Here is a 26818-nt window from a genome sequence, read left to right as displayed (position 1 = left end):
TCCATTTTTCTGACCTGTTACCATACACCTTCCTACCAGAATCTTTGGGGGGCAATATGAGGTTGGTTTGGGGGGCCATACTTGGCAATGCTCAGGGAATCATATGTGATGCTGAGAATCAAAACCGGGTCAGCCACATGCAAGGCAAGGACCCTCCCTGCTATACTATGCTCTGGTTTCAGAATCTTTTTTATCTTTTTTTGTTTTGTTTGCTTGTTTTTCTTTTGGTCCACACCTGCCTGGCTGTGCTCAGGGCTTACTCCTGGCTCTAAGCTAGAGGAACTGTATGGGGTACTGAGGATTAGACCCATGGTGGCTGCATGCAAGGCAAGTAAATGCCTTATCTTCTCTCTGGCACCATAACCCTTAGTTTTTAGTTCAGTATAATAAACCAGTTAATTTTGTTGGGCTAAATTTTAATCATTTTGGTTTTTGTTTACCATTAAGTGCTTTTTTTTTTTTTTTTTTTTTTTGCTCGGCCACTTTCAGGCAAGAGGCTAGATAGAGATGGGGGTTTTTGCACTGGTCACTGCCTGTCCTGCCCATCGTTATGTTTCTCTGGCCTCAAAACAGGCCTCTGGAACCTTGGGAGCACTCATGGGCAGGGATCTCCTGGCCTTCTGAATGTTCTATTTGAGCCCTCCTCTTCCCACTAGTATGCTGGCAATTTTAGTGCGTAAGCAGTAGGTGGTGGTATCGTGCCACCACTGCCTTCCCTAGGATGCTTCAATTTTAGCTTTTTTAATGAGTAAAGGAGACATTTCAGTGTTTCTGTTGCCTTTGTTCTCAGCTGCTGCGGTCAGCACCCACACTTACATCTAAAGCTCATTTCCTGCGAATCATCACTCCTGTTTGTACCCCAGCTTCAAAAGAGCTAAGAAACTTGGAGCCACTCTTAATAATTAACCCAAAATCTAAGCCCAGGTCCTTTCTGATCCCCAAAGCCTGTCGCTCTCCCCCCCATCCACTCCCAACACACACACACACAAACACACACTTTCTGATCCCCAAAGCCTGTCGCTCTCCCCCCCATCCACTCCCAACACACACACACACACACACACAAACACACACTTTCTGATCCCCAAAGCCTGTCGCTCTCCCCCATCCACTCCCAACACACACACACACACACACAAACACACACTTTCTGATCCCCAAAGCCTGTCGCTCTCCCCCCATCCACTCCCAACACACACACACACACACACACACACACACACACACACACACACACACACACTCACTTGCTATTTTTCTTGCAAGAGGGAGAAGCAAATATCTAATATCAAGGCCTGGTGTCGTAAAACATCCTTTCTCTGGAGTTTGCTTTTAAGGCACTAAATATCGATACCCATTTTTCCCTTCTGCTTCTCCTGAACTTTTCCTTTTTCCCTGGTTCCCCCCGAAATCTTGGCTGCCATTCAAACTCGTTCCCTGGGGTGTGCCGTCAACCTTGGCAGCTCCGTGCTAAAGGGCCCTCGGCTCTCATCTCTCCAAGCGGGCACGCCCGGCCGCAGCCAAGGCTGCTCTCCTGGCCCAGCCCTGCAGCTAATTAAAGGGATGACCCAGAGCTCTGTGCTTGGAGCTGGCCCTGCTCTCCCTTCTCTGCATGTGGGCGAGCTGGAAGCGGAAGCTTCCCGGGGTAACTGGCCACAGGGGGTAAAAGGTGTATTTTTCCTTCCAATCAGAGCAGATTGACTTTGTACTTGGTCTCCTTACTTCCCTCCTACCGGCTATTTCTAGCAGCAAGTGCAGTGCCGATGGGGGGGATGTGCTGCCCCCAGTCTCAATGCCGGCAGCACAGATTTTATGCCTCTAGGCCAGGAGGCTTGTTTTCACTGCAGAAGCTTGACACTGCAGTTCAGCCTTCCATGTCTTCTTTACAGAATCTTCTTCTTGACCCTGGTTCTCAAACTAGCGCTGCTAGTTGGGACATTGGCTGTCAGACATTTGGGGATTGTCATATCAGTGGCTGGGGTGGTGGGGTAGTCTCTTCTCTGGGAGTATCTAGTTAATAGAAGTCATGGTAAAGAATGAGACAGTCCCAGAGATCGGGGTGCTGAGGGGGAGCCCCAGAAGGTTCTGGCTGTGCAGATACATCCTGTGGGTTCTGCCTACCTCTCCTAGGAGGAGGGTACCATGGCTTCCTTTCCTAGAGGGTTCTAGGATTTTCACCCCTGGCCCAAAGTGCTGGGCCCAGGTTAGGACAGCATACTCTGCCAGGACTCTGTGTGTATATGTAATCATATGTATGTGTGTAAGAGTGCCAACACACACACACACAGATGTGGCACACTCCCCCACACACACATGGAGCCCACATATGGGTGATCACAGACACTGAGTTGGTGCAAATGCAGCCTCGGACCCTGTGTGTATCTCCTTCCTGCCACACATAACCCTCATAGGCGTCTTATTTCACTTCTGGATTTTAGGGTGGGATTGGGGGTGGGTGTCCAGGATGAACCTGGGCTCCTTTCCGTTCCCACTGCCCATTACTGGAGCTGTTGTTGATGCTCCAGCCTCAAAGGGGCTGGATCCCTGATTCCCTCCCCACATCACTGCCTTCCTGCACCTCCACATCTGGGCACTTCCAGCCTACAGGTAAGGCTGCTCGACCCTGGGTCCCTCCCACTCCCTTTTCGTCCCTGCTGTCTCTCCGATGCCCTGGGCCCCTTTATAGGGTCATGTTTTCATCACACAGATGTACCCTGACCTCTCCCCCAGCCTCACAGGCTCTGCAGCTTCACCCCTACTATCATTACTCTCCATCCTCACCCTGTCCTGCCCTCTTTCTGCAGCTTCATTCCTGCCCTCCCCTCTCTCATCAGCATCACTCCTGCCCTGTCCCCTCTGCCTCAACTATGCCGTGTCCCCCTCTCTGCAGCCTCAACCCTACCCTGCTTCCTCTCTTCATCCTAACTCCTACCCTGCCCCCTATCTGCTCCTTCACACCTGATATCACTCTCCACCCTCACCCTTGCCCTCCTTACCCCCCTCCATCTCCCAGAAGCTCTTCCTCTAACTTTGTAGTGACCCAGGTGGTGGGCAACTCGACCCCACCCCACCCCACACTTGCCAGCATGGTTAGCTGCCCCTCATCTCCCTCTTTGGCCCCATCAGCCACCCATGCACCTCTCTCACTCACTCCTGTAGTCGTCCACAGTCCCAGTTTCTGTTCTGCTCTGCTCTGGGCAATGTCCCTTGTTTCTTGGGGCTTCCTTTCCTCAAGATACCTGTTTGCCCCTCACCTCCTCTCCAGATTCTTCCTTTCTCTTTCACTTTTATGGCCTGGCCACACTACACCTTCTCACCTCTTCAGCCCAAAGCAGGGGGCCCCCTACCCCATCAACTAGTCCTACTCCCTCTGAGTCCTGACCCACATGGACCAGTCCTCGACGCTTCTCTGCATGCTATCTTGGGGCTGACATCATTGGCATCTCCCAGCCAGCCAGTACTTGTTTGGGCAGTGAGGAGGCCCTCACTCCTCAGTTAGCCCTGGCACATCATTGTGTGTCACTCAAAGATATCCTGAAAGAAGAGGGTGCCCAAGGCCTCTGCTGACTGATGCATTCAGTTCTTTGGATTCTTACATTTGGGATGATCAGGGTTGTTTTTTTAAATCAGAGTTGCAGTACTCTGGACCAGATCTCCCTAAGCTGGGGGAGTGTGGAAAGCCAGAGTTGCAGGTGGCTGAGTACACAGAGGTGACCAAAAAAGTGATTGTGAGTCAGTCACGTCCAGAGCAGTTCGAGGCAGTTCTGGCCTCGCTCTCCTGAGTTGTGGTTCTGGGCAAACAGGATAGTGTGTGGTCAGCATTAGGGGTCCTGCTCAGGCCCAGTGACTGTTCATGGAATCAACATGGCTTCATAGAACTGCAAACTGAGGATCCAGCCTCTGGACCTTGTTGCAAGTCAGCCCCTGAAGTGGTTGACTGATGGAGGGATGGAGGATGAGGTCTTTCCCCTCCAGCTCAGAAAACGTGTCTGCCACCCTGTTCAGCCGGCGGTTCTGAGGTGAGACGGCGAGTAAACAACTCGCAGACAGTCAGGCTTGTGGAAATATTAGCTTTATTCGGTAGACAAGACGGAAGTCCAAAGCCTCAGCATCAGTTCCAGCCAAAAAGCCCCTCGCCTTCCACAGACGCTTTTTTTTTATTCCCCAGAATCAGGTACCACCCAATGGTGGGAGCAGAATCAGGTACCACTCTAGGGTGGGGCAGAATGCCAGGTCACACCCTAGGGTAGGGTACAATCACTGATCAGGGTAGGGTTAGTAACAATAATCCCATAAAATGTTTACATACACAACAGGCCTGACAAATTACCAGCGAAGTGGGGTCCCGCTATTGGTGCACAGTCAGTGGGCAACTATTCTCTAGGAGCTTTATTCACCCATCACTGCATCTTCCCCACGTGTGTACCAGGGTCCCCCACTGTGGAGGGGCAGGTTTTCTGAGAAGGCGACAGATGATCATAAGTAATGGGGGACCCGGAATCACCTACACATATTTACCCTGAAAACTGGGGCTTCTCTGTGTGGGTTTTTAGCTGAGACCCCACCTGCCATATTTATCTGTTCACCCACTACAACTTTCTTGGCTATAGTGGCTGCAGGGTACCCCAGGGAGACTTCAGGGGTGACCCCAGAAGCTCCAGCTACCAGGATCTTCCATGTGTAGAAGGGGCTATGAGTTTTGCCCAGCATCGCTCCAGGAGTGCAGGCATTCTGGATGGAGGCCAGACTTAAGGATGGGGAGATGGGTTGGTTCCACCCTGATGAGGAGAAGGTGGGACCCTACAGAGGCCCGCAGAGCAGCTGGCCCACTGTGGGATTATGGGATTTGTCTGTCTATGTCAATCAACTCCCAAAGCCAGTCTCTTAGAAACCAGCTTCTGAGTCAGGTGGCTTATCTCTGGAATGTAGACAGCTGACCCTGAGGGGGTTAGGACCAGGTTTGGGCACCTCTGGCAGAATTATTCCGAGAAACTCAGTTGATGTCATTGCTGCAGTGACCAAGTTCCATTGACTAAAGTCATTTAAGGCTGCTTTTAAAAAAAATCTAGAACTTTGCAGTTTTGCAAACCTATTTAGTCCGTAAATCCTCCCCTAGTTATTTGAGTTCCAAGCTTTCATTTTAGGATGTGTGTGTTTTAAGATAGAAACAAATTAATTGCATAAAAATAGAGTAGTATATGTTTGTCCACTCCAATGATAGCATAGTAGGTAAGGCGCTTGCCTTGTACACGACTGATCCAAGTTTGACATCCTGCATTCCATATGTTTCCCCAAGTTCACCAAAATGGTTTGTGAGTGCAGAGCCAGAGCCTGGGCACCACTGGATGTAGCCCCAAAACAAAACAAAAACGAAAAGATCACTGCAGGGTATGTCCCCCAAAACAAACAAAAACCAAAAAATTGTTTAGATGAAGATAAAAGACTCTAGTATATCTGATATTTCTCTAGACTGAAAGAAGCTCTGGAGTTATTTTTGGATGTGTATCCTTTTTTTTGGGGGGGGGGCCACACCCGGCAGTGCTCAGGGGTTACTCCTGGCTGTCTGCTCAGAAATAGCTCCTGGCAGGCACGGGGGACCATATGGGACACCGGGATTCGAACCAACCACCTTTGGTCCTGGATCGGCTGCTTGCAAGGCAAACACCACTGTGCTATCTCTCCGGACCCTGGATGTGTATCCTAAGACAGATACTTTGGGTTTGCAGGTGGCTGACACTGGTCCAATTCTCAGCATCCTATATGCTTCCTTGAACCCACTATGAGTGATTTCTGAGTGCAGAGCTGAGAGTAACCTCTGGGCACTGCTAGTTATGACCCAAAAACTAAAAACAAAACAAAACAAAACAAAATAACTTAGCCACTTGATAACATGGTTGCATTTCAGGCCATAGAGAGTGACCTTTCCTGAAGAATGTGCACTTTATAACTCTCTGCCCTGCACAGCCTATGCCTGGGAATCGGGGGAAGAAAATCCACTTATCCCCACCCAAGGGCAGCCTTATCAGTAGAATAGATTTTGGCTACAGGTTTTTCAGGCCTTCTTTTGTATAGTATGTGCAAAATAATGGAAGGTCAAATTTTTCAATTTCTCAGTTGGTAAAAGGAATAGAAAAGAACAGTGGAAGTGAGAGGGAAAAAGCAATTATAAAAAAAAATATTGTTAACTGTGGTATGTTAGAAAACAGGGAAGGAGAGAGGGATGAGTGGTGTGGGTGGGTGGGTGGATGGATGGATGAGTAGATGGGTGAATGTATGGATGACAGATGGATAGATGATGGGTGGCTGGGTAAGTGGGTGAATAGTGGGTGAGTGGATAGACAGATGGATGGTAGATGGACAACGGATTGATGAGTAGATGGGTGGACGGATGAACTCTGGCTAGGTAACGTGATAAATGACAGGGAAAGAGGAACAGACAGATGGACAGGCCTTGGCCAGTAGCTCCGAACAGTATCCTGCCTGCCTTCAGACCTTTTGTATAGTTTCTCCTTTGCCCTGTATATGTTACATTGACTTCGCATCCTTACATGTCTTCAACTGAATGTCTTTCATTATATCCTTGCTTTATTATCTGACAGATAGGATTATTCACAGAAAGCGACATTAATATTAATTATGCAATGATACTAAAATTTTTATATCACGAGGAAACAGATGGCTATTTTAAATGACTTAAAATTTTACTCTTTTATATGAAGAAACACTTTAAATATATTTAGTTATAAATGCTATTTTAATTGCTACATTATTTCTGCAGTGGGATTTTAAAACTCTTACAGCATTTACAAGGAAATGTGGGGTTTTTTTTTTCACTGCATATTTCCGACTCTCTTGAAATGTATACTTACAGAAAACAATGCTCCTCACATTCAGAGTATACTGTTTGGAGCCAGAATGACAGTACAGCAGCAAGGGCATTTGCCTTGCACGTAGCCAAACCGGGTTTGATCCCTAACGGCCCATTTGGTCCCTCGAACCACTCCAGCAGTGATCCTTGAGTGCAAAGCCAGGAGTCAGCCCTGGACCCGTGGAACTTTGTATTATAGATAAATTTCCCTTAGGTTTCCCCCATTTCCATCGGGTTGCTGAAAGGGGAGCAGGGTTGTGCTGATGAGTAAGGGGCTTTGGTTTTCCTGATATTGGTGAATCAGATTAATCCTACCTACATACAGCAGATTGAAAGGGCATGGGGATGGGGCCGGAGCGATAGCATAGCAGTAGGGTGTTTGCCTTGCTTGCAGCCAATCCAGGACAGACCTGGGTTTGATCCCCAGCGTTGCATATGGACCCCCAAGCCAGGAGCAGTTTCTGAGCTCATAGCCAGGAGTAACCCCTGAGTGTCACGGGGTGTGCTCCCCTCAAAAAAGAAAGGGCTTGGGGATGGGTACATTATTACAACTTGGAAATCATCTAGGGATCATCTCAAAAGAGACTAAGGAATGTCATGTCTCCCAGGCATTCTGCCGACATCGTAGACTATACACCCAATCCATTTCTTCTCAAATTTTCCACAGAGCAGAAAGTGCAGCCAGAATCTCTACTCCCAGCAGCACCCTAGTACCACCCGAGAATGCTTTTGTCTGCCTCTTGAGCTTCAGGGACTCTCAATGTCCATGAAACCCTCTTCTTCCCTCTGCAATTTGCTTTGCTAGTAAGGAGTGAAAGGCATATCAGCCCACCAGTCAGAAGGCAGTGAGAGAACCCGGGAGGCAGTGGGTCCAGCCCCAGAGGAGATCTATGACAGGGGCAGAGCCATAGTATTGCAGGGAGCCACTTACTTGCCTTGCACATGGATGACCCCAGTTTAGGTTCCCCAAACCTTCTAGGAGTAGCTCTTAATTAAGCACTTCCAGTTTTGGGCTCTCCCCACTCACCCCCCTCCCCAAAAAGTGCAGCTTCTAGCAGCCACACAATCAGGAGAAAGTAGCATCTGAGGTCCTGTAGAGACAGTCAAAATTTGGGAGTGCTGTGGGCTGGTTGGTTGGTCTTCTGAGCCCCAAAAATGTTGCTGGCCACAGTGTGAATGAGCAAATCTTGCAAATAGTGATTTTAGTTCAAAATCAATCCTTTGAGGGGTCAAAGCCATAGCGCAACAGTAGGGCATTTGCCTTGCACAAGGCTGACCCAGGACAGACCTGGGTTCAATCCCTGACGTCCCATATGGTCCCCCAAGCCAGGAACAATTTCTTTTTTTTTCCTTTTGGTTTTTGGGACACACCCAGCGATGCTCAGGGGTTACTCCTGGCTGTGTGCTCAGAAATAGCTCCTGGCAGGCACGGGGGACCATATGGACACCGGGATTCGAACCAACCACCTTAGGTCCTGGATCAGCTGCTTGCAAGGCAAACACCGCTGTGCTATCTCTCCAGGCCCCAGGAGCAATTTCTGAGCACATAGTCAGGAGTGACCCCTGGGTGTCACCATGTGGCCAAAATTTTTTAAATAAATAATAAAATAAAAAATTAATCCTTTTAAAGATAAACTTGTTCTCTTCAGCAAGACTTCCTTTCTCCTTAAATTGACATTGATCGTGCTTCCTATCTTCTTTTTATGCATTATTTTATTTATTTATTTATTTATTTATTTATTTATTTATTTATTTATTTTGTGAGGGAGCCATACTAAGTGCTCGCTTCTGACTCTGTGCTGAGGGATCCTTTCTGGCAGGGCTCAGGGGAACATGTGGAGTGTTAGGGATAGAACCTGGGTCAGCCACATGCAAGGAAACTACCCTCCCCACTGTACTATGCCTCCATTCTGAGAGAACTGCAGGCACCTGACTGCATCATTCTAATCCCTACCTTGCCACTGCCCCAAACCCTTTGCACAAGCTATGCCAGTGAGCCATGTGGTATGCTAACTCGTTAGCCCCTGTAAGTAGGGCATCTAGGACCCTAATTCTCTGCCCCTTGACTGTTGGTAGGAGAGCATGATTTGCAGGGGATTGGGGTGCTGGGAAAAGGGGTACTTATGTGAGAGTCCCAGTGTCACTGTAGGCAAGAACAGTCTCACAGGTGCGAGAGTGTCCTTCCTGGCATGACTCCCACAGGGACACACAGCAGGGTAGTAGGGAGGAGAGGAGAGTGTAATGAGCCTCCTGCAGATAGCAGAGCAGAGGGAGCACCTGCCTGCCTTCCAGGGGCGGAGAGGCCACAGGGGTCTGGCTTCACCTCCTGAGGATCAAAGGCAGCTAGCTGCCGGGATCAGTGGCATGGATGGGCCCTTTGATGAGCCCCTGTGCCTTCGCTGCCCTCTGCTCAAAGGGAGAGGCAGAAGGTCGGTGGGCAGCCCTGGGAACAATGTTGCCTTTCATCCACCTCATGGCTCTTCCTGCCACCTCTGTCCAGGGCCTCTCTGCCCTCCTGGCTTTTAGGTTTGTCAGGACAAAGCCCAGATTTCCAAGACATGGGTAAAAGTTGACTGAATCAAACATACTCTTGAGATACAAGCAACATCCATTCCCCGCCCCCTCCAAAAATAAAGAACATTCTAGAGTGTATGCTGAATTAATTATTCATTGGTTTTTTTTCCTTTGTTTTAATCAATTCTTTAATTTAATCACCATGAGATAGTTACAAAGGTTTTATTCATGATTGAGTTTCAATCTTATAATATCCAATACCTATCCCATCACCAGTGCATATTTTCTACCACCAATATCCGTTTCCCTCCCACCTTCCTCCTGCCTGCTCTATGACAGACATCACTCTCTCTCTCTTTGTTTTCTTTCAGACACTGTAATTTGTAATATTATTGCTGAAGGAGTATCATGCATATCACTTTACCTCCTTTCAGTATCCAGTTCTTGTCAGGTTGATCTTGGGATCATTACCAACTGTCATTATCATTTGTTCAAATTTTTATTACAATACTTTTAAAAGAACTATAAAATGATTTTAAGTTATTGTTCCATACCCATCAATGCTCAGGGATTACTTCTAGCTCTGCACTCAGGAATTACTCCTGGTCGTGCTCAGGAGACTGACTATATGGGATGATGGGATATTAGGGATAGAACCCAGGTCAGCTCTGTACAAGGCAAGTGCCCTACCTGCTGCATCCCTTGGGCCCCCCAAATGAATATTTTTAATCTGATTTTATTTTGGGCACTGTGGTTTACAAAACTGATAAAGGTAGGGTCTCATGAAGCATAAAAGTCCAGCACTGCACCCTGGCTGCTGTGAGCTTCTTACTGGAGCCCAGTTCTCCATTTCCGTTGCCTTTGAGCATCTCTTATTCTTCTAATATATTTCTTTATATCCCACATATGAGGGAAGTGGTTCTGTATCTGTCCCTTTCCTGACTAACTTCACTAAGTATGATGCTCTCTAGGTCCATCCACATATATGGAGTAGCAAATTGCATGATTTCACCTTCTCTTAAAGCCAAGTAGTACTACATTGTGTCTGTACCATAATTTCTTTATCAATTCATCTGTTTTTGGACACTTAAGTTAACTTGAAGATTTGAGCTCTTCTAAGCAATGCTGCAATGAACATAGGAGAGCAAAGGTCTTTATTGAATAGAGTTTTGGGACCCTTGGTGTAGATGCCAAGAAATGGTATTGCTGCTCATGAGGAAATTTGGTTGCTAGTTTTTATGAGAAGTGTCAGTAGTGTTTTCCCCCAACAATTGGGCCACCAACAAGCAGTGAGAAGGCTCCTTTTCATATCACACCAGCACTGGTTTTTGGTCTTCTGGTGTGTTTCTTTCTCTCCAATGTGAGATGGTCTCTTATGATTTGGTTTGTGTTTACCTGATGATGAGGGATGCAGAGTCGTTTTTTGTTTGTTTGTTTGTTTGTTTTATTTTTTTTTTGGTTTTTGGCCCATACCTGGCAGTGCTCAGGGGTTACTCCTCGCTGTCTGCTCAGAAATAGCTCCTGGCAGGCACAGGGGACCATATGGTACACCGGGATTTGAACCATCCACCTTTGGTCCTGGATTGGCTGCTTGCAAGGCAAACGCCGCTGTGCTATCTCTCCGGGCCTGCAGAGCCGTTTTTCATTAACTTTTTTGACCATCTCTATCTTTGAGGAAGTTTCTGTTCATCTCTCCCCCACATGTTTTTATGGGGTTGGTTGGGTTTATTGTGGTTTTCTTGAAAAGTTCAATCAGTGCTTTTAATACATTGAATATTAATCTTTTATTAGATGAGTGGTGAACAAATAATTTCTCAGTCTGATGAGAGTGATCTTTATCCTGGTCATCATTTCTTTTCTTGTACAAAAGCCTCTTAGTTTTGTGTAGTCCCACTTGTTTATTTTTGCTTCTTCTTTTTTTTTTTTTTTTTGGCCAATGGCATTGAATCATTGAAGATGCTTCTAGCTTCAGAGTCATGAAAGTTTTTAGTTATGCGTTTCTCAATATAATTTATTTTTTAGGGCCTTTAACTAATTTTGATTTTTAAAACTTGTCCATGGTGTTATTAAAGGATAAGAATTTGTATTTTGCTTACAACTTTTTTTATTAAAATGAATTTGATCAGAATTTTTATTTATTTTTATTCATTTATTTTCGGAGTTGCCACACCTGGTGGTGTTCAGGGGTTTACTCCTGGTTCTGCACACAGGAATCATTCCTGCTAGGTTCAGGGACCACATGGAATGCTAGGGATCAATTCTTGGTCTGCCTCATGCAAGGCAAGTGCCCTCTACACTATGCTATTGCTCTGGTCCGATCAGAGTCTTTAAATCCCATCATCAAAGGTCCAGAGATCATCATGAAGTAAGGTGCTTGCCTTGCACACACCCAACCCTGGTTCAGTTCATTCCCCTGAAACACACTGGATGTCCCAGGCACAACCAAAGTGATCCCTGAGAACAGCTGGGTTTGGCACCAAACAACCCCCCCAAAAAAACCCAAACCTAAACAAATAATGCCATTTGCCCATTTTCTAGATTTCTTTTGCACTGACAGTTATCTCGCTTTGGTGATAAAGACTAGAGGAGAGCAGCTCATGTGATGGGCCTGACTAAGGAATGATCTGATGTTTGTCTGTGGTGGGAGGTATTGTCACTTGACAAGTTTGGCCAATGTCTAGGCCCAGCCTGGGCCCAAGATTAGCAGAAGTTATTTGTGCATACCTTAGAGTATGCCTTTCTGGAGGCATCTCCCCTTTTTTCTCTTCTGGTTAGAACCACACCCAATAGTGCTCAAGCCTTGATCTTGACTCTGTGCTTAGGGATCACTCCTGGCAGGGGTTGGAAGTCCCTATGATGTGTCAGAAATTGAACCTGGGATCAGCCAACACCTTACTTAGCTCTCATGCAATGTTTTAACTGCCCAGGGCATGGTTGCTGGATCACTTGCCAGCTGTGTCCCCTGGAGAAAATGCTTGGGCTGAAAGTAAGCTGCAGTGACTGTCTACGCTAAGATTGTCCAGGGCAAAGTTGGTAGGTCCAGAGAGCTCTCATAAGCACCCAGGAGGGAGCCTGATTTTCTCAGGTCCCCTCAGGGATATGCCTACCCTTCCTGGTTGGCAGTGATACCCCAAGAATAGTGCCCCTCTGCACAAAGGAGGCCTTTGCTTTTGTGAGTGGAGAGAAAACAGTTATCACTGGTGCCGTGTGCTACTCCGGGAAGACTGCAGGCAACTGCCTGTGTCCTTCCAGATTAGTTGTGCTGTGTGGAAGAGAGGACCCTGGCATCTCGCTCACTTGGTTACGTGCTTGTTCAGTTTTGAGCCCCAAGAAGGAGCTCAGCCTGGTTCAAGGGTAAGAGCAAGCAGGTTTCCTCCAGCCCAGAAACCACATAGCGACGACAGGCCACTCATCATTAACAGCAAGCGAGCAGCGGGACCGAGGCACAGGGCCTCTTGGCTGCTGATGAAATCACCTTTCCACAAGCAAGACTGGTTTTCTCAGAGCTGTGCAAGCAGAGCTGGGGGCCTTTCCCTCTGTCATAGTCTCCTTGGGGATGTTCATTTTGTGCATAGTTTCTGCAGGCACAGAGCAGTACCTTTGCATAGGTTCTGGAGGCAGGGGTTTGTCAGTGTTCTCCAACTAATGCACAGAACTTGTTTGTGAAGGTGTCCCAGAGTATATGGGTTGGGGTCCCTAGAGTGGCATACCTCAGATATGTAGGGGAGTGTCCGGGGGGTCCCTCCTCAGTCCCCAGCCCCTGATGGGGCAATGGTCAGAGTTCAAGGAAGGAGGCATTTCTCTTTCTAGGGCTGCTCCTTCCTTCCACTGAACCTCCCTGACCTCCAATGACCCTATGCCCTGTGCTCACCCCACCCACCCTGTCCAGCTTAGGTGTCCACAAGGCCCCTCCTCATGGCTTCCCTACACTCCCACGGCCAAGGAGGGCTGAGTTCATTGGGTTTTATTTCTTCGGCTTTGCCGGCAGGCCTTTGATTTGCTCCCAAATTAGGGGTTTGCTTTTGACTTCAAACGTCAGGAAGGTCACCAGGGCCACCTGGGAGGAAGCTGAGATGGCTGCAAAAGAAAGGTGCAGCAAGTCATCCCCAGGATAAGAATTTGTTCCTTAGATGCTCCAGCTGTGGGGTGGAAAATAATGAACCTGGGATGTTTTGTTTTTTTGGTTTTGAGGGGTGTCTTTGTGGGGGACACACTTAGCTGTGATCGGAGCTTACTCCTGACTTGATACCTCAGAAATCACTACTAGCAGTAGTTGGAGGACCATAGGGGATGCTGGGGATGGAATGCAGGTTAGCCACAAGCCGAAAATGTCTCCCCCCACAGTGCTATGGCTCCAGTTTGTAATTGCACAGTGAGAGGGAGAGTTGCTGAGGACGGAGAGAACTTGAGGCCTTGGGGCTATCACATGGGTAACAGATATGCATGCCTGGACCACCTTTCTTGGGTCGTGAGCAATGCTTAGAGGTCATTCCTGGTGGTTTGTGGGGGGGGCCCTCCAGTGCTGGGCATAGAATAATGGAGTACTTCATACAGCCCATGCTATAGCCTTTGAACTCATCCCTGGAGCCCACAGACGTGACTGTCTTCCAGTTGGGGGTGTCTGGTGTCAATTGCTACTCGGTACCCAAGAGGAAGCTAAATATCAGAGTTGTCCAGGCCTGGACAGAGCCCCCCAAAATAGCAAGGACCCTCTCTATCCACATCCCTATGTTGACTCTTCCCTGGGGTCTTGGGTGTGGGGAGCCTGAATCTGCCAGGAGGATGATTATTGTCTTAACTCAGTGATGCTAGGGGGCCAGAGAGATAGCACAGTGGTAGGGCATTTGCCTTAGATGCAGAAGGATGGTGGTTCGAATCCTAGCATCCCGTATGGTCCCTCGAGCCTGCCAGAAGCGATTTCTGAGCATAGAGCCAGGAGTAACCCCTGAGCGCTGCTGGGTATGACCCAAAAACCAAAAAATAAAAACCACAGTGATGCTGGCCTGGCAGGGGATTCAAGTGTTCAAGTGTGCTCATTTCAGAGGGGTACATGCCATTGTCAGCATGTTTGAGGAACACTCCCTGCTGTGTTTCATGGCTCAGAGGCTCACTTCATCCTGACCCCTGCTTCTCATGCATAGGGCTTGTCAGCATTCTTCCAAGGCATGTGTGTTCTGTGGGGCTGGTGTGAGGGGAGCTTGGCAGGAAGGGTGAGAGCATGTATGTGGAGAATGGATGTTTATATATTGGAGAGTAGAGGTAGGTGGGCATGATGTGATGTGTGTGTACAAGGAGTGAATAGGTGAGGACTGTGTGTGACATAGGTTTGGGATGTTTGGATGTGAGGTGTTGGGTTGTGTGAGGTGTGTGCAGTATATGTGTAAGAAGCACTTATGTCAAGTGTGTTTAAGGCAGTGCTTCTCAATTATTTTTGCCATGCCCCCTAGGAAAAAGAAAACATTTTTTGCGCGCCTCCGAGCAACTGTAAATAGTATCTTTATTAAAAAAAAAAAACACTTGAACCTGCAAAACAAAAATATATAAAATAATCTGAGCTGATTTTTTAATCATTAGTGATGTCTGGATTAATGGCTACAGTGAGCATGTTTGGCAATGCATGGCTTTTCGAAGCGGGGTTTGAAACAGGATGCAGCAACTCTCAGCTCCAGAGACATACAGAGACATAAACACGGGGCTTAGCTTGTTACAACAGTGTTTGCCGAGGTCAAACGCACCCCCCTTTACAGAGCCTCGCACCCCCCCCCAGGGGGCAAGCTTCATTATTTGAGAACCACTGGTTTAAGGTGTATGTGTGTGAGGGTTGCCTTGTGAGGTGTGTGTGTATATGGTGGTGGCAGTAATAAGATATGTAAGTGTGAGGGGAGCTGGTGTGAGGTGTATGTGAGCTGTGTATGTGAGAGTGGTACTTATATGAAGTGTGTGCCTAGCTGGGTGGTGCCTGAGTCAGTTGTTTGTCCGTGGTGCCTTTGTGTGTATAGGAAGGTGGTGCTTTGTGAGGTATGAATATTGGAGTGCATTGTGGGGGCACTGGGGTGTCACATCTTTAGTTCCCTCAGTACGATGTGTTGTGTTATCTGGGCCAGCACCCCCACTCTGTCTTCTCCATTGATTGCCCCAACTCCAGGAGACACCTGCATGGCATGTGGCTGGCTGTCTCGCCATCTGTCTGCCCGTCAGTCCTGCCCACCCTAACCCCACCTAAGCAGATGGACTTCTTTCTACATTTGCCCCCCACCCTGGGCTGGCATGGCCAGAAAGGAAGGGAGGGGTCTTTGGCTTGCACAGCCCTAAGGCTGTGAGGGTGCTGTGGCCAGAAGCAGGATGCAACATATATGTGGCTCATTTCCCAAATAGGGAAACTGAGGCTAAACAAGATGCATCTCCCAGAGCCCTGGAACCAGTGAGCAGGAATTGGGGCTGCTCCAGGGAGCTGCTGCACCTGTGCAGCCCCGCTGCCTCCGGGAAGTGGATGGGCCTTAGGCTTCTCTGCTGAGCACTTCCCTGGCCCCTTTGTTTGTGGGAGCGCAGCTTCCAGGAGCCCCAAATGCAGCTACCCAACTTCTCCGTGCCTACATTGGAAACTGCACGAAAGATTAATTCCCAGTCCCAGTTGTAAAGCCAGCCCAGCAAGGGGGACAGATGGACACCCCAAGCCGATGTTCCATAGATGAAGGAGCTTGATTTTTCCTTCCCACATCTAGAAATTCACTGGAATTTATGATATCTCCATACTCTCACTTCCCTCCTACCTGTGATGCTTCCCCATACCACACTGTCCGCTTACAGCAAACCTTTCTGGGGTTTCTGTGCTCACAGCCAGTGTCAGGCTTAAGCAGTTTTAGAACCTGGACAGATCCTTTCACTGTGATGGAGCCGAAACAAGATCACTCACTCCTCCACTAGCCTAGAAACCTCCCTGCAGTGTTTCAAGAGAGGCTGTGTGTGTCGTCACAGAGCGGCCAAACATTTCATTGACTTCTCACCTGCACGGAATTTGTTCTCTGCAAGCTCTGTTGTGCCCAGTCACTCCAGCCTCTTGCATGAAAGAGAATCTCCCTGCAACTTAGCGGCTATTAGCACCAAGCTTGAGAATTGGCTGAGGCTTGTTTACATAAAAGGAAGTATGGCTGTGGCAAAGATGATTTTCATTTCCATCTAACAGCCCACTGGCAAACCCTACGCCCTTCTGAACCCCAGAGCACAGGATACTTTCTACTTCAGGCAGCCTGTTTCCAGCTAGAAACCAGCCAGGGAGAGATTTGATTTTGAACCCTGAACTACTTATTTCTGCCTGACTCACAACCTGAGGACAATTCTTTTCTGAGCATTCTAGCAGTGACTCCCTTGCACCTTATTGGCTGGCTGCAGCTTCAGGGCTCAGGCCCTGCGCTGCTACTCTGGCCTAGGGCTTTGGAAATGAACCTGACACTTGATTCCTAATGGGGTGGAGTGCTTACCAGGGCCACACCTGGCACTGCTCAGAGAAGGAACTGCCAGGGATACTCCCAGAAGTATTTGGCAGCAGTGTCTGGTTCTATCCTTGGCACTGGATATGTTCCCAGAAGTACCAGGAGTAAGCCCTGAGTGAGAGGGAGGAGGAAGGGAGGGAAAGAGAAAGAATGAGAGCGAGAAGAAGAAGAAAGAAACCCTCTGCCTTTTGTGTTGCTCAGGATCTGGATCTATGTGCTGTTTCTGTTTTATGGGTACTCATACTCACTGATGTTGGGAGGTGGGTGATTTGAGCACCGTGCTCAGAAGTTGCTCTCAGCGGTGCTCAGGAATCTTGCCACGTACCAAGTTCACTCTTCGTCCTTTGAGCTATCTCCTCCTCCCCCAAATGTTGTGCCTTTTTTTTTTTTTAATTTTCAAGGAAGTCTGTTTCTTATCCCTGAAATACAAATCTTCTACCATCTGGATGTCACCCCCTTGTCGAGAGAGAACATGTCCATCATCTTCCTCAAATGTGCCTCTTCCTGCCAACTCCTTTTCTTTTGCTTTCTGCCCCTGCTCCGCTCTGTAGCTCAAACCAGCCCTTTTCCCTTCACACCCCCTGTACTTCAGGACTAACCCCTGTCTGCAGCAGAAGAGCTGAGGCCCATTGCCCTCTGGGAATGGTTCAAAGGTCAGGATGTACAGGTCAAAGGACACCAGGGGCAGGATTTGAAGTTCAGCTCCCAGCAGAAGTGGCTGCTGTGCTTCTCTGTTGTGCTTCTAAGCCCCGAGCTGGCCTTCTCACATTCTCATAACCTGATGGGCCTCTGTCAGAGGGAAGGTGTGGGCAGTCTTCTGACTCCTCCCACACAAGCTGATGCCCCCACATTGCACCCTGACTTTGAACATCTTGGTCTTTTTCATTCTCACTACCAAAAAAATATATTAATACATAGATATGCATATTTTTAGTGATTCAGAGATGACTCAGAGAGTTGGATTCCATCCCTGCAATACCTTAATATTTTCCTCCTCTTCCCCCACCCCACCAATGCCACCAGGTATGAACCATAGAACAAACCAAAAAAAAATTTTTTTAGTAAAGTGTTTTTTTTTCTGCTACTGAGTCTGTTGAGAAAAAATCTGGGTGAGGTTAATGGGGTGCATGGACACACACACACACACACACACACACACAAACATACCACATTCTCATCTGGATGCTTCTTACACCCACGGGCATTTCAATGCATCTATATCAACTCATCACCAGCCAGTTCTCAGTGACACCTCCAGAGAAGGTGGGTGCCCCTCCCCCACAGCTAGGTGGCGATGGTCTCCCTTCAAAGCATGGGTCCTTAAGGAGAGTCATAGAGGGGATTCCCAAAGGCCCACCACACTCCAAACTACAGACTCGAGTCTGGAGAAGGGCCAGGGGATGGATGGCAGGGGCTTCAGCAAGTGGAACTGTGTGGCTACAGTTTCAAGGGGACACTGACCCCCGCAGACCAGACAGGGGGCTTCGAGGCCCAGAATATCAGTCCGGGGTATCCTGTGGATAAAACCCATCAGGCGCACCTTGCATTTGGCTGGCCCAGGCGAGCAGCCTGGAACGGTCCATCAGGAACGGCCCAGCTAATGATCGGCTGGGCAGATAATCGGAGGAGAGTTAATTGTGAGGTTCGATATGGCATCTTGTCAGCAGAGATAAGTTGTCACGTTTTCCACTTGAGCTGAAACTAAATGATTGTAAAATAAGTTATGAGTGTCCTTGGGCTTGTCTGCCGGAATGATGGCTAAGAATACATCCCTGGCCCATCAGTCTCACGCGGGCTGCTGGATATTTATGCGAACGGAATGTTATTTTATTCCCCCTCTAGTCATGCTTGTCAGCTCGGCGAGTGAAAAGTGAAGGTGCCTCCTCGCCTCATACTTCACGCGCCCGAGCTCCAGGGGAGAGAGAGCAGAGTGCCCGGCCGGGAGCGTTATTGCTCACAGGGTCTGGGTTTGCGGGGGGCGGGGGAGCCCGATTGGGAAGAACTAATGGCTGACATTGGAGGCCAGGGACCTCGCATCAAGGAAGGTGCTGGAAAGTTCTAGAAGGTTCCTGGTCCTTCTCTCTTTTCGTGGCACCGCCTTATATATATATATATATATATATATATATATATATATATATATATATATATATATATATATATATATATATATACAGTGCTGACCGTACTGTGCTGGGGTAGCCCTGGCATGTGATTGATAGAAAATAAAATGTATCATTTTATTGATGGTGTGGGGAGATGCAGATTGCATTCCCGTGGCCTAAATGGAGTTGTTTAGGGGGCTTCTCGCTTTGAGGGGTGTCAAGGCCAAGTCCTGTGTTGGCTTTATTTCAGGCCTGGACAGTGATACCTTGCATCACGTGTGTTGCCCTGGCCTTATCCCCATCATCACACAAAAAAGGAGACATTGAAAGGGGACCCCATCTCTTTCTCTGTCTTCCTTCGAAAACAGGACACCCCTATGTCCTGGCTCCTTCAATACCCCATTTTCTGCCCCAGCGCCCTCTCCATCCTGAGTTGCCCAGATCCCATGTACTACAGCCCCAGGAAGAGGGAGTGGAGCCTTCTGAGCTTTCCTGTGAAGACTTGCTGTGAAAGAGGCTTTAGGGATACACCAGGCCTGTTACAGGTGGAGTCCAAATAATCTTTTGCATAGTCTTCCAAACCATACCAGGATTAAACCCTCTGATCCACACCCCTACTCTCTCCCTTCCTCTGAGCTATACCCCTGTCCTCTGACCTCACTCCTGAACCACACCTCTACCCTTTTCCTTTATGAGTTATACCTCTCCCTTCTCCTTCTCTAAACCAAACCCCAGCTCTCTCTCCTCATGACATGCTCTCCTCCCTTTCTGCTGAAACCCTGGACACTGTATCAGGGGTTTCTTGTTGCAGGAAGGACTGGGAGCAGGGATATGAATGCAGAACAACCAGAACAGAGTCAATTGGGGAAATTGGGGGCATGCACAGCTCAATGGAGCCTCAGGTCAGGCTGGGGTGCCCAAAATTCAAAGTTCTAGCCAGATTTGGAGAACTGTGTTTGAGGAGGAGGCCGAGTAGCCACATTCTGCTGGGGGCTAGCACAGGATATAGGAGAAGACTGAGGCAGGATATTAGGGAACTGGGGGGCAGTACATGGTATGGCTTTGACACATCCCAGGATATTTTCAGCACCTTCCATATTTTCAAAAGGCCTTTCTGAGTGGCCCATGCTGAGACTTTTATGGAGCTTCATAAAATGAACACATTCCTGACTTGATTGCAAACAGCATATATGTGTGAGAATATTCCCTATCTCCTCTAACCCTGCCACAGCAAAAGTCAAGTCCTGACAGCACCAGCAGGCTTTTCCTCAGCCTACTGATTCTGGAACATTCTGAGCATTCTCTCTCCCCAGGGCAAGCTCTGGTGATTTCCTCTCCCCATCCTCCCTCCTTCTCTCTCACTTTGAGTCTTTTTTTTTGTTTGTGTTTGTTTTTGTATCACACCCAGCAGCACTCAGGAGTTACTCCTGGCTCTACTCTCAAAAATCGCTCCTGGCAGGCTCGAGGGATCATATGGGATGCTGGGATTCGAACCACCATCCTTTTGCATGCAAGGCAAACACCTGACCTCCATGCTATCTCTCTGGCCCCTCACTTTGAGTGTTAAGTGTGAGTGGCCCCTTCTGGGGAAATTTCCCCGAACCACCCTCCTCCAGGAGGTGATGTGACCCCTCGCCTCTTCACCTTACTCTGCTTCCCCTCCCAATAAATGCTTGTGCCCCAAACTGGGTGGTGCCAGATCCAAGCACCTGGCAGCCACAGGAGCCTTTGGGGAAGTGAATGGAGTGTTGCCCTGGGGAGAATGGTCTTCAGATGCTACAGATGTTGGGGGGCTGGGACCCCTCTCCTTCTAGTGAATCATTGCTGCACCTAGCATCCCTTTGGCTTTGATTTAAGAAAGTAAAAAAACAGCATGATACATTCATGACGGCATCGCCTGTTTTGAAGAAACGTCAGTGAATCCAGATTTAGCCCTTCTGACCTATTGGCTTCCAGTGGCTCTCACTGGACACCAGTGACAACAAAAGGTGGGGAGGATTATCCTGCTGCTCCCCAGTTGTGAGCACACAGAACATAGTGGGTTATCCTGCTGCTCCCCAGCTGTGAGCACATGGAATGTGGTGGCCTCTCATTGTATGCAAAATTGACATTCAAAATGCTACTTGGGGGCAGTGCAGCAGTGGATGGGGTGTTTTCCTTGCACCCAGCTCACCTTGGTCTGATCCCCATATGGTCCCTCCAGCCCACCAAGAGTGATCCCTGAATACAGATCCTGAGTAACCCCTGAGCATCACCAGGTGTGACTCAAGACCCAAAAATAAATGTAAAAAAATGGTACTATTCTCTCTTCTATATGTTGGGGAAACATTCCAAGAAGGTAGTAATGGAGAGAGAGAAATTAAAGGATGGCCCTTCTGGGGCCCCCGTCCAGGCAAGATGAAGAGGCTTACAAGTCCCCTAACGAAGTGGATGCAGGGCTGGGCAAGGGGTTTACCACGTAGTTGGCCCCTAAGCAGAGCCATTAGAGTTTGCTGAGTGCTACTAGCAGTGGCCCACACAGAAATTTGGGGCCTGTATATGTTAGTGACCACTGTTTGTCCAGCTGAGAGCTGCAGGCATGGGGCTTTATCTGGGGCTCATCAGGGACCCCAGGAATGTGGTTTCCCCCTCCTCTACTCACCTCTGCCTCTTCTTGTCTTTCGGTCCACTCAGATACGGGGCTGGGAGAGTCCCTCTGCTCCAGCCCCAGTGTGTCCAGCACTACCAGCCCCAAACTTGACCCGCCCCCGTCCCCCCACGCCAACAGAAAGAAGCACCGGAGGAAGAAAAGCAGCAGCAACTTCAAAACAGACGGCCTCTCGGGCACAGCTGAAGGTAAGTTCTGGGGCTCAGGGGGACACTCTGAAACCCACTTTCAGGACAATACAGAATCCCAGGGGGGCCCACATACGCACACCATACTGAGGGGCTGCTCTAGACTCCCTCAGCCCCACACTCTCCTCTCACTTTCTGTGGCCTCTATCAAGACACCCTTGGTCATGTGTCCCTGCCAGTGAGGTGTGGCCTGTGTGGGTCCACTCACGTGACTGCCCCTCCCACCAAATGACCCCCACATTTGGGGGGTGTCATCCTGACGCTGTCTTGGGGTGGTAGGAAACATACCTCTTTGAATGCCCCCAGCTCTGGGGCAGGATTGGGGCACCACTGCTTTCCCATTGGTTCAGGGGTGCTGTGACTCCTCCACAGGATTCCCCCATGTCTTTCTGTGAGACAAGACAGCCATAGTAAGGAGAAACACATTAGGGCTGGACACAGGCTCTGTGACATGCACATGTGAGGCCTGAGGGTTCCAGCTGGACTCTAAACGAGGCTGAGGAACATCAGTGGGAGGTCGGCGTGAGAACTGGGCTGGGGCAAAGAGCAGGTTTGCCAGGGCCTTGAGGCAGCAGCCGGCTCAGTTCCAAAACTGGATATTAAGTTTAGGGTCAGGAAGCTGATGAGGACGCTCCTGGGAGAGGTAAGCAGGGAAAATTCTGGAAGCCTTCTTTCTTCACCTAGTTCCTCTAGTACTCCTCTTCCTAAGGGTTCTCAGCAGCCCCAGAAAAGCCAGCGCCCAACCCAGCTCACTCTCCATAGCAGAGGCTGAGGGTGTGGGCCAGATGCCATATCCTCAGTGGGACAGCATGGGCTGAGCTGTGTGGTTGTTGCCCAAAGCTGATTTTGTGCCCAACCCCACCCCCAGTACCCACTGACACTTGACACTTCAAGACACAAGTCCCAGCTAGTGGTAGCAGCTGGGAGGACACAGGTCTCTGACCAAAGTCCAGGGCCCAGGTTGGGTTGATGGAGTTGTAGCATGTTCTCTTGAACATGTACCCCTTTATCCGATTGTTTTATTCAAAAGCCTGATCATTATGGAGGGACCGCACATAGCAGCCAGACCCCTGGGCACTATCGAAAGAACAGTTTGGAGTGGCCACACTTCCCTCAGTGACATGTGTCCAGAAGTTCCAAAGGAATCAGAGGAAAAATGTCCCTGTTTGAGACTAAGAACATTTGTCCCAATACCACAGGTACTGGAAACTAAGAGGAAAGTAAGGCAACGCAGTTGCCATAAAACCCTCTTCCCATAGGAAAGTCCACCATGAAGCAGCCGTGCGTCTCACTGTTCTGCATCACTTCTAGAGCACACGTGTGCCACTGTCTCCCTTGTTTTACTGTCCCTGCTGTCCTGCCAAGGTCCATCAGAGTGATGATGTCCACTAGGTCAGAATGTCCTGGGAACGCATTGTTGGGAAGGGTTGGGAAGAGGGCTCACTGGACTGAGGTGCATGCCTGGACCCCAAGTTTGATCTCCAATGCCATCGAATGTGGCCTGGTATAACCCTCAGCATTCAAGCCAGTCCCAAACGTGGAGCAAACTGGATCAGTTGAGGGTGCAGTGGCAGGGAGTGGCCTCCAGGCAAGCTGAGAAGTGTTACCAGACCCTCCTCACATCTTGTGCTGTTCCTGGGAGGCGCAGTTCTGTGCCCAGCTGACCTATCCCCTATCATACTTGAGGAATGTCTGGGATATGAAGTTCTATAGTTAGGTTGGGGGAGCAGGATGGTCAACCCAGATATTATTTCTGTTTCATGGGAATGTGGGACTGGTTCAAATCTCCCAAGAGTTTGGAGAAACTACATTTCCCCTAAGAACCTGCTGGTGAAGGTCATTGGCTTAGGGACCAACCTGGCGCAGGTTCCCCAGGTACAGGCTGGGGGTATGGCACTGACCCCCAGCTGCCTCAGGGAGGAGAGGACAGACCCACAACTATCCCCTGTTGTGGTCAACCACAAGGTAAAAGAATCCTGAATACCCCAAATCCCATCTCCTCCCCACCTCTAGTTCCATTCCACCATTCTTTGACTCAAAGTCCCCAAAGAACCAAGCCCTAAGACAGAGACAGATGGAATGGGGGGCACTGTGACACTTGCCTACACTTAGGGACCCAGAAGCCTCATTAGAGGGATGGGCCAGAAGGTATTGTCCACTTCCTGAGCCCTGTTCCAGCCAGGGTGTGCTGCCGTGTTCGTACCTGCTTTTCTTTCTGACATATGGAGCCTTTTTTGCAATCCCAGACTGACTTGGTTTGGGATTGGATTGGTGTGGATTGTGGTCTGAATTAGACTGGGCTGGTTTAAACTGAATTGGTTTAGACTGAACCGAACTGGATTGGATTAGACTGGACTGGTTTAAAATATGCTGGATTGAAATGAACTGGACTAGATTAGACTGAGCTGCACTAATGTGGCTCGATATTGTCCATGATACTAACTCAGATCTGGGCTCTGTGATCACTGTAGATAGGGGGTTGAGGAGAGAGTTGGAGTCACAACCTGTGCTGAGTGAGGAGGTGTGACTATGTGTGGAGTCACATCGCAGGGCCTGGATGCCCGGGTACACATTTGGTTGTTGCTTTTGTAAAATAGTAATATTTTTTACAAATTTTTCATATACATCATATCCATAGCAAATTGGGATTGTGTAAAGAGGGAGAGGGAGAGAGAGAGAAAATGAGAGAGAGAGAAAGAACGAGACAGAGAGATGAGAGAGATGTTTGCCATAGTCCCTTCCTACCTTCTGAAGTTGACCAATTTGTTGAAGGAAATTTCTTGAGACTACCAGAACTGTGGCCAGGTGCCATCCCATAGTCATCTCTGGAAGGACAGTGCCAGGCCTTGGGTGTCCACACAAGCTCAGCAGCCCTGCCTACAGAGATCTGGGGAGCAGTGAGGTTCTGGCAGACCCTGGACCACAAGCCCCCTTAACATCTGGGTAGGTTCCTCCCCAGGGTCTGTCTGGTGGGCTGTGGCTACAGTGAAGCCCCTATTTCCAGGCAGGCTTCCTGGGTTTGCATCCAGAGTACGTTTCCTCCACTGAAAGGTAGGAAGAGAAGTGAAGTTAAATGGTCTGGAATCAGGTTGCTGGCATGGGGCAGGCATGTCCCTGCCTCTACCTCAAACTCTCTTTACTTCCATGAGGTTCTAGGGCCACTTTCAAGTCTTTTGAATTTGGGCTTGGAGTAAACAATATTTCTGCCATATTTCTGAGCCTCCAGGCAAAAACACTTTCTCCACTGTCAAGATCTTTCCCCACAGTCGTGAACTGGGCATTGGGTTCATGTGATGACAAAGAGGACAAGCAGAAACTCTCTTATCTGCCCCCCTTGGGCAGGCTCCAGGCATTTCCTTTTCTTCCTCTTCTCTGTCCCCTGACAATGCATGCCAGGTCTTTGTGGAACCCCATGTACCCTTGATTCAGAGGAGCCCCCAGCTAGCACCTCCCACTGGGGCAGAGAGCAAGTTGCTAAAGCCGGCAGAGGTTTCCCGCTGCAGACACATCTAGATCCTCGGTTGCCCTGGTGATGGATACCCAAGCTCCAGTCAGAAGCCCCAAAGCCGTGACTCATTCCTGTCTCACCCGCCAGCACAGAGGCAGCTGCTAGGACTTGGCCCTGCAGGAGACCCCAGAAATGATGCTCAGAACTGCTCATTTTCAGCCCCAGGAACTGATCAGAAACATGGGAACAAGCACTCAGAGTTCAGACAGGATGGCGAAGAGAAACAGCAAGGTCGAGAGAAACAAGAATCAGACCAAGTGGCTTGTCTGAGCTTGGCCTCTACTTTACACAATAGACAGGCCACCTCATGCAGGCCAGTGGGTCTAATCACCCCTATGAAAGGGCACAGGGTCACCCAAGGAGGGAGCCAAATGCCAGGTGAAGGCGAGTATGCTTTTCACCAAGACCCAGATCTGTGGCACCCACTTCTCCTGTTACATTGACCTTGTGGGATGGGAACTTTTGGTTAGGGGGTGTTCTGGCAGATATCTTCACCAGTGGGTTGCCCTACACTGGTCCCACAATGGGGGTGACTGGGATGGAGCCAAGGCCTGTGATCCTTGAGAAGTGGAGAGTAGAGGACAAAGCACATATATAGTGCTCATCCTGTGTCCCCTGAGCAACCCACTTGCCATTTCATGCATGTCTTTGAGATGGTATCACCCTCATGCCTACCAAGAGCCGAGGCTGTGCTCCCCCCATACCTGGGGTTTCCTGTGTGCAATATCCTGCTTCCTGGAGGAAATCAGCATATCAGGAAGGTGGAGCCATCTGGGCCTCTGGTTTTCTCCTGCTCCTAGTAGTACCTGTCTCTGCCTTGTCACTGTGGCTGCTCCTGGGAGCCAATGAGCAGGTCTCAGGAAGCTTCTCTGTGCTGCCCCCATATTTCCTGCTCACAACATCAGGGGCTAGAGCCTTGTTACAGCAGGGAGGGCATTTGCCCTGCATGTATTCAAACCAGGTTTGATCCCTCGCATTCCATATGGTCTCCCAAGTTCTTCCAGGAGTGGTTCCTGAGTGCAGAGCCTGGAGTAAGCCTGAGCATTGCTAGGTATGCTTCCATCCCCCCAAAGAGGGCACAGAAATATAAGAAGCTTCCATTGAGCTTCCTTGTTCTTGAGTCTGCAAGTTAGTGCATCAGCAGGGTGGGATGGGGATGGGCGGTCAGCTCTAGGAAGATGCGGAGCCCAGAGCAGGTACCACACTATGGGCAGTGGAACCCACACCCAGGGTCTTGGCAGCACATTCTTTGATGAAAGGTCTGAAAGCACCGTGTGTAGGTTGATGCCCCTGTCCCCTAGCAGCAGTTGGTGGGCACCCTCATGCCATGCCTGACTACGAGATGGGGTGATGGTGGGTGATCAGTTTGAGGAGTGGGGATTGGGATCCTTCAATGGAGTTAGCAGTGGTTGGGGGATAGGAAATGCTATGCTATAGACACAGAAGCAGTGTCATGAGGATGCAGAGTGAAGGGGCATGGCAGCTAGGAAACAGGTCC

General features: G+C 49.1%; 1 protein-coding gene across 5 annotated transcripts in view; it reads left to right on the top strand.

The window, feature by feature from the left end:
- Window positions 1–26818, top strand: part of AGAP1 (ArfGAP with GTPase domain, ankyrin repeat and PH domain 1) — a 348034-nt gene that overhangs the window by 228313 nt on the left and 92903 nt on the right. For all 5 annotated transcript variants that reach the window (XM_049773603.1, XM_049773601.1, XM_049773600.1 and 2 more), the window contains one exon: window positions 21651–21812. In XM_049773603.1, the coding sequence (XP_049629560.1) occupies window positions 21651–21812 (162 nt within the window). The remainder of the gene's footprint in view (window positions 1–21650; window positions 21813–26818) is intronic.

The sequence above is a fragment of the Suncus etruscus genome, chromosome 5 (genome assembly GCF_024139225.1).
Source record: "Suncus etruscus isolate mSunEtr1 chromosome 5, mSunEtr1.pri.cur, whole genome shotgun sequence".
Classification (NCBI taxonomy): domain Eukaryota; kingdom Metazoa; phylum Chordata; class Mammalia; order Eulipotyphla; family Soricidae; genus Suncus; species Suncus etruscus.
Note: the sequence above shows the minus strand (reverse complement) of the source record. Positions and strands in the feature narration are given on the sequence as shown.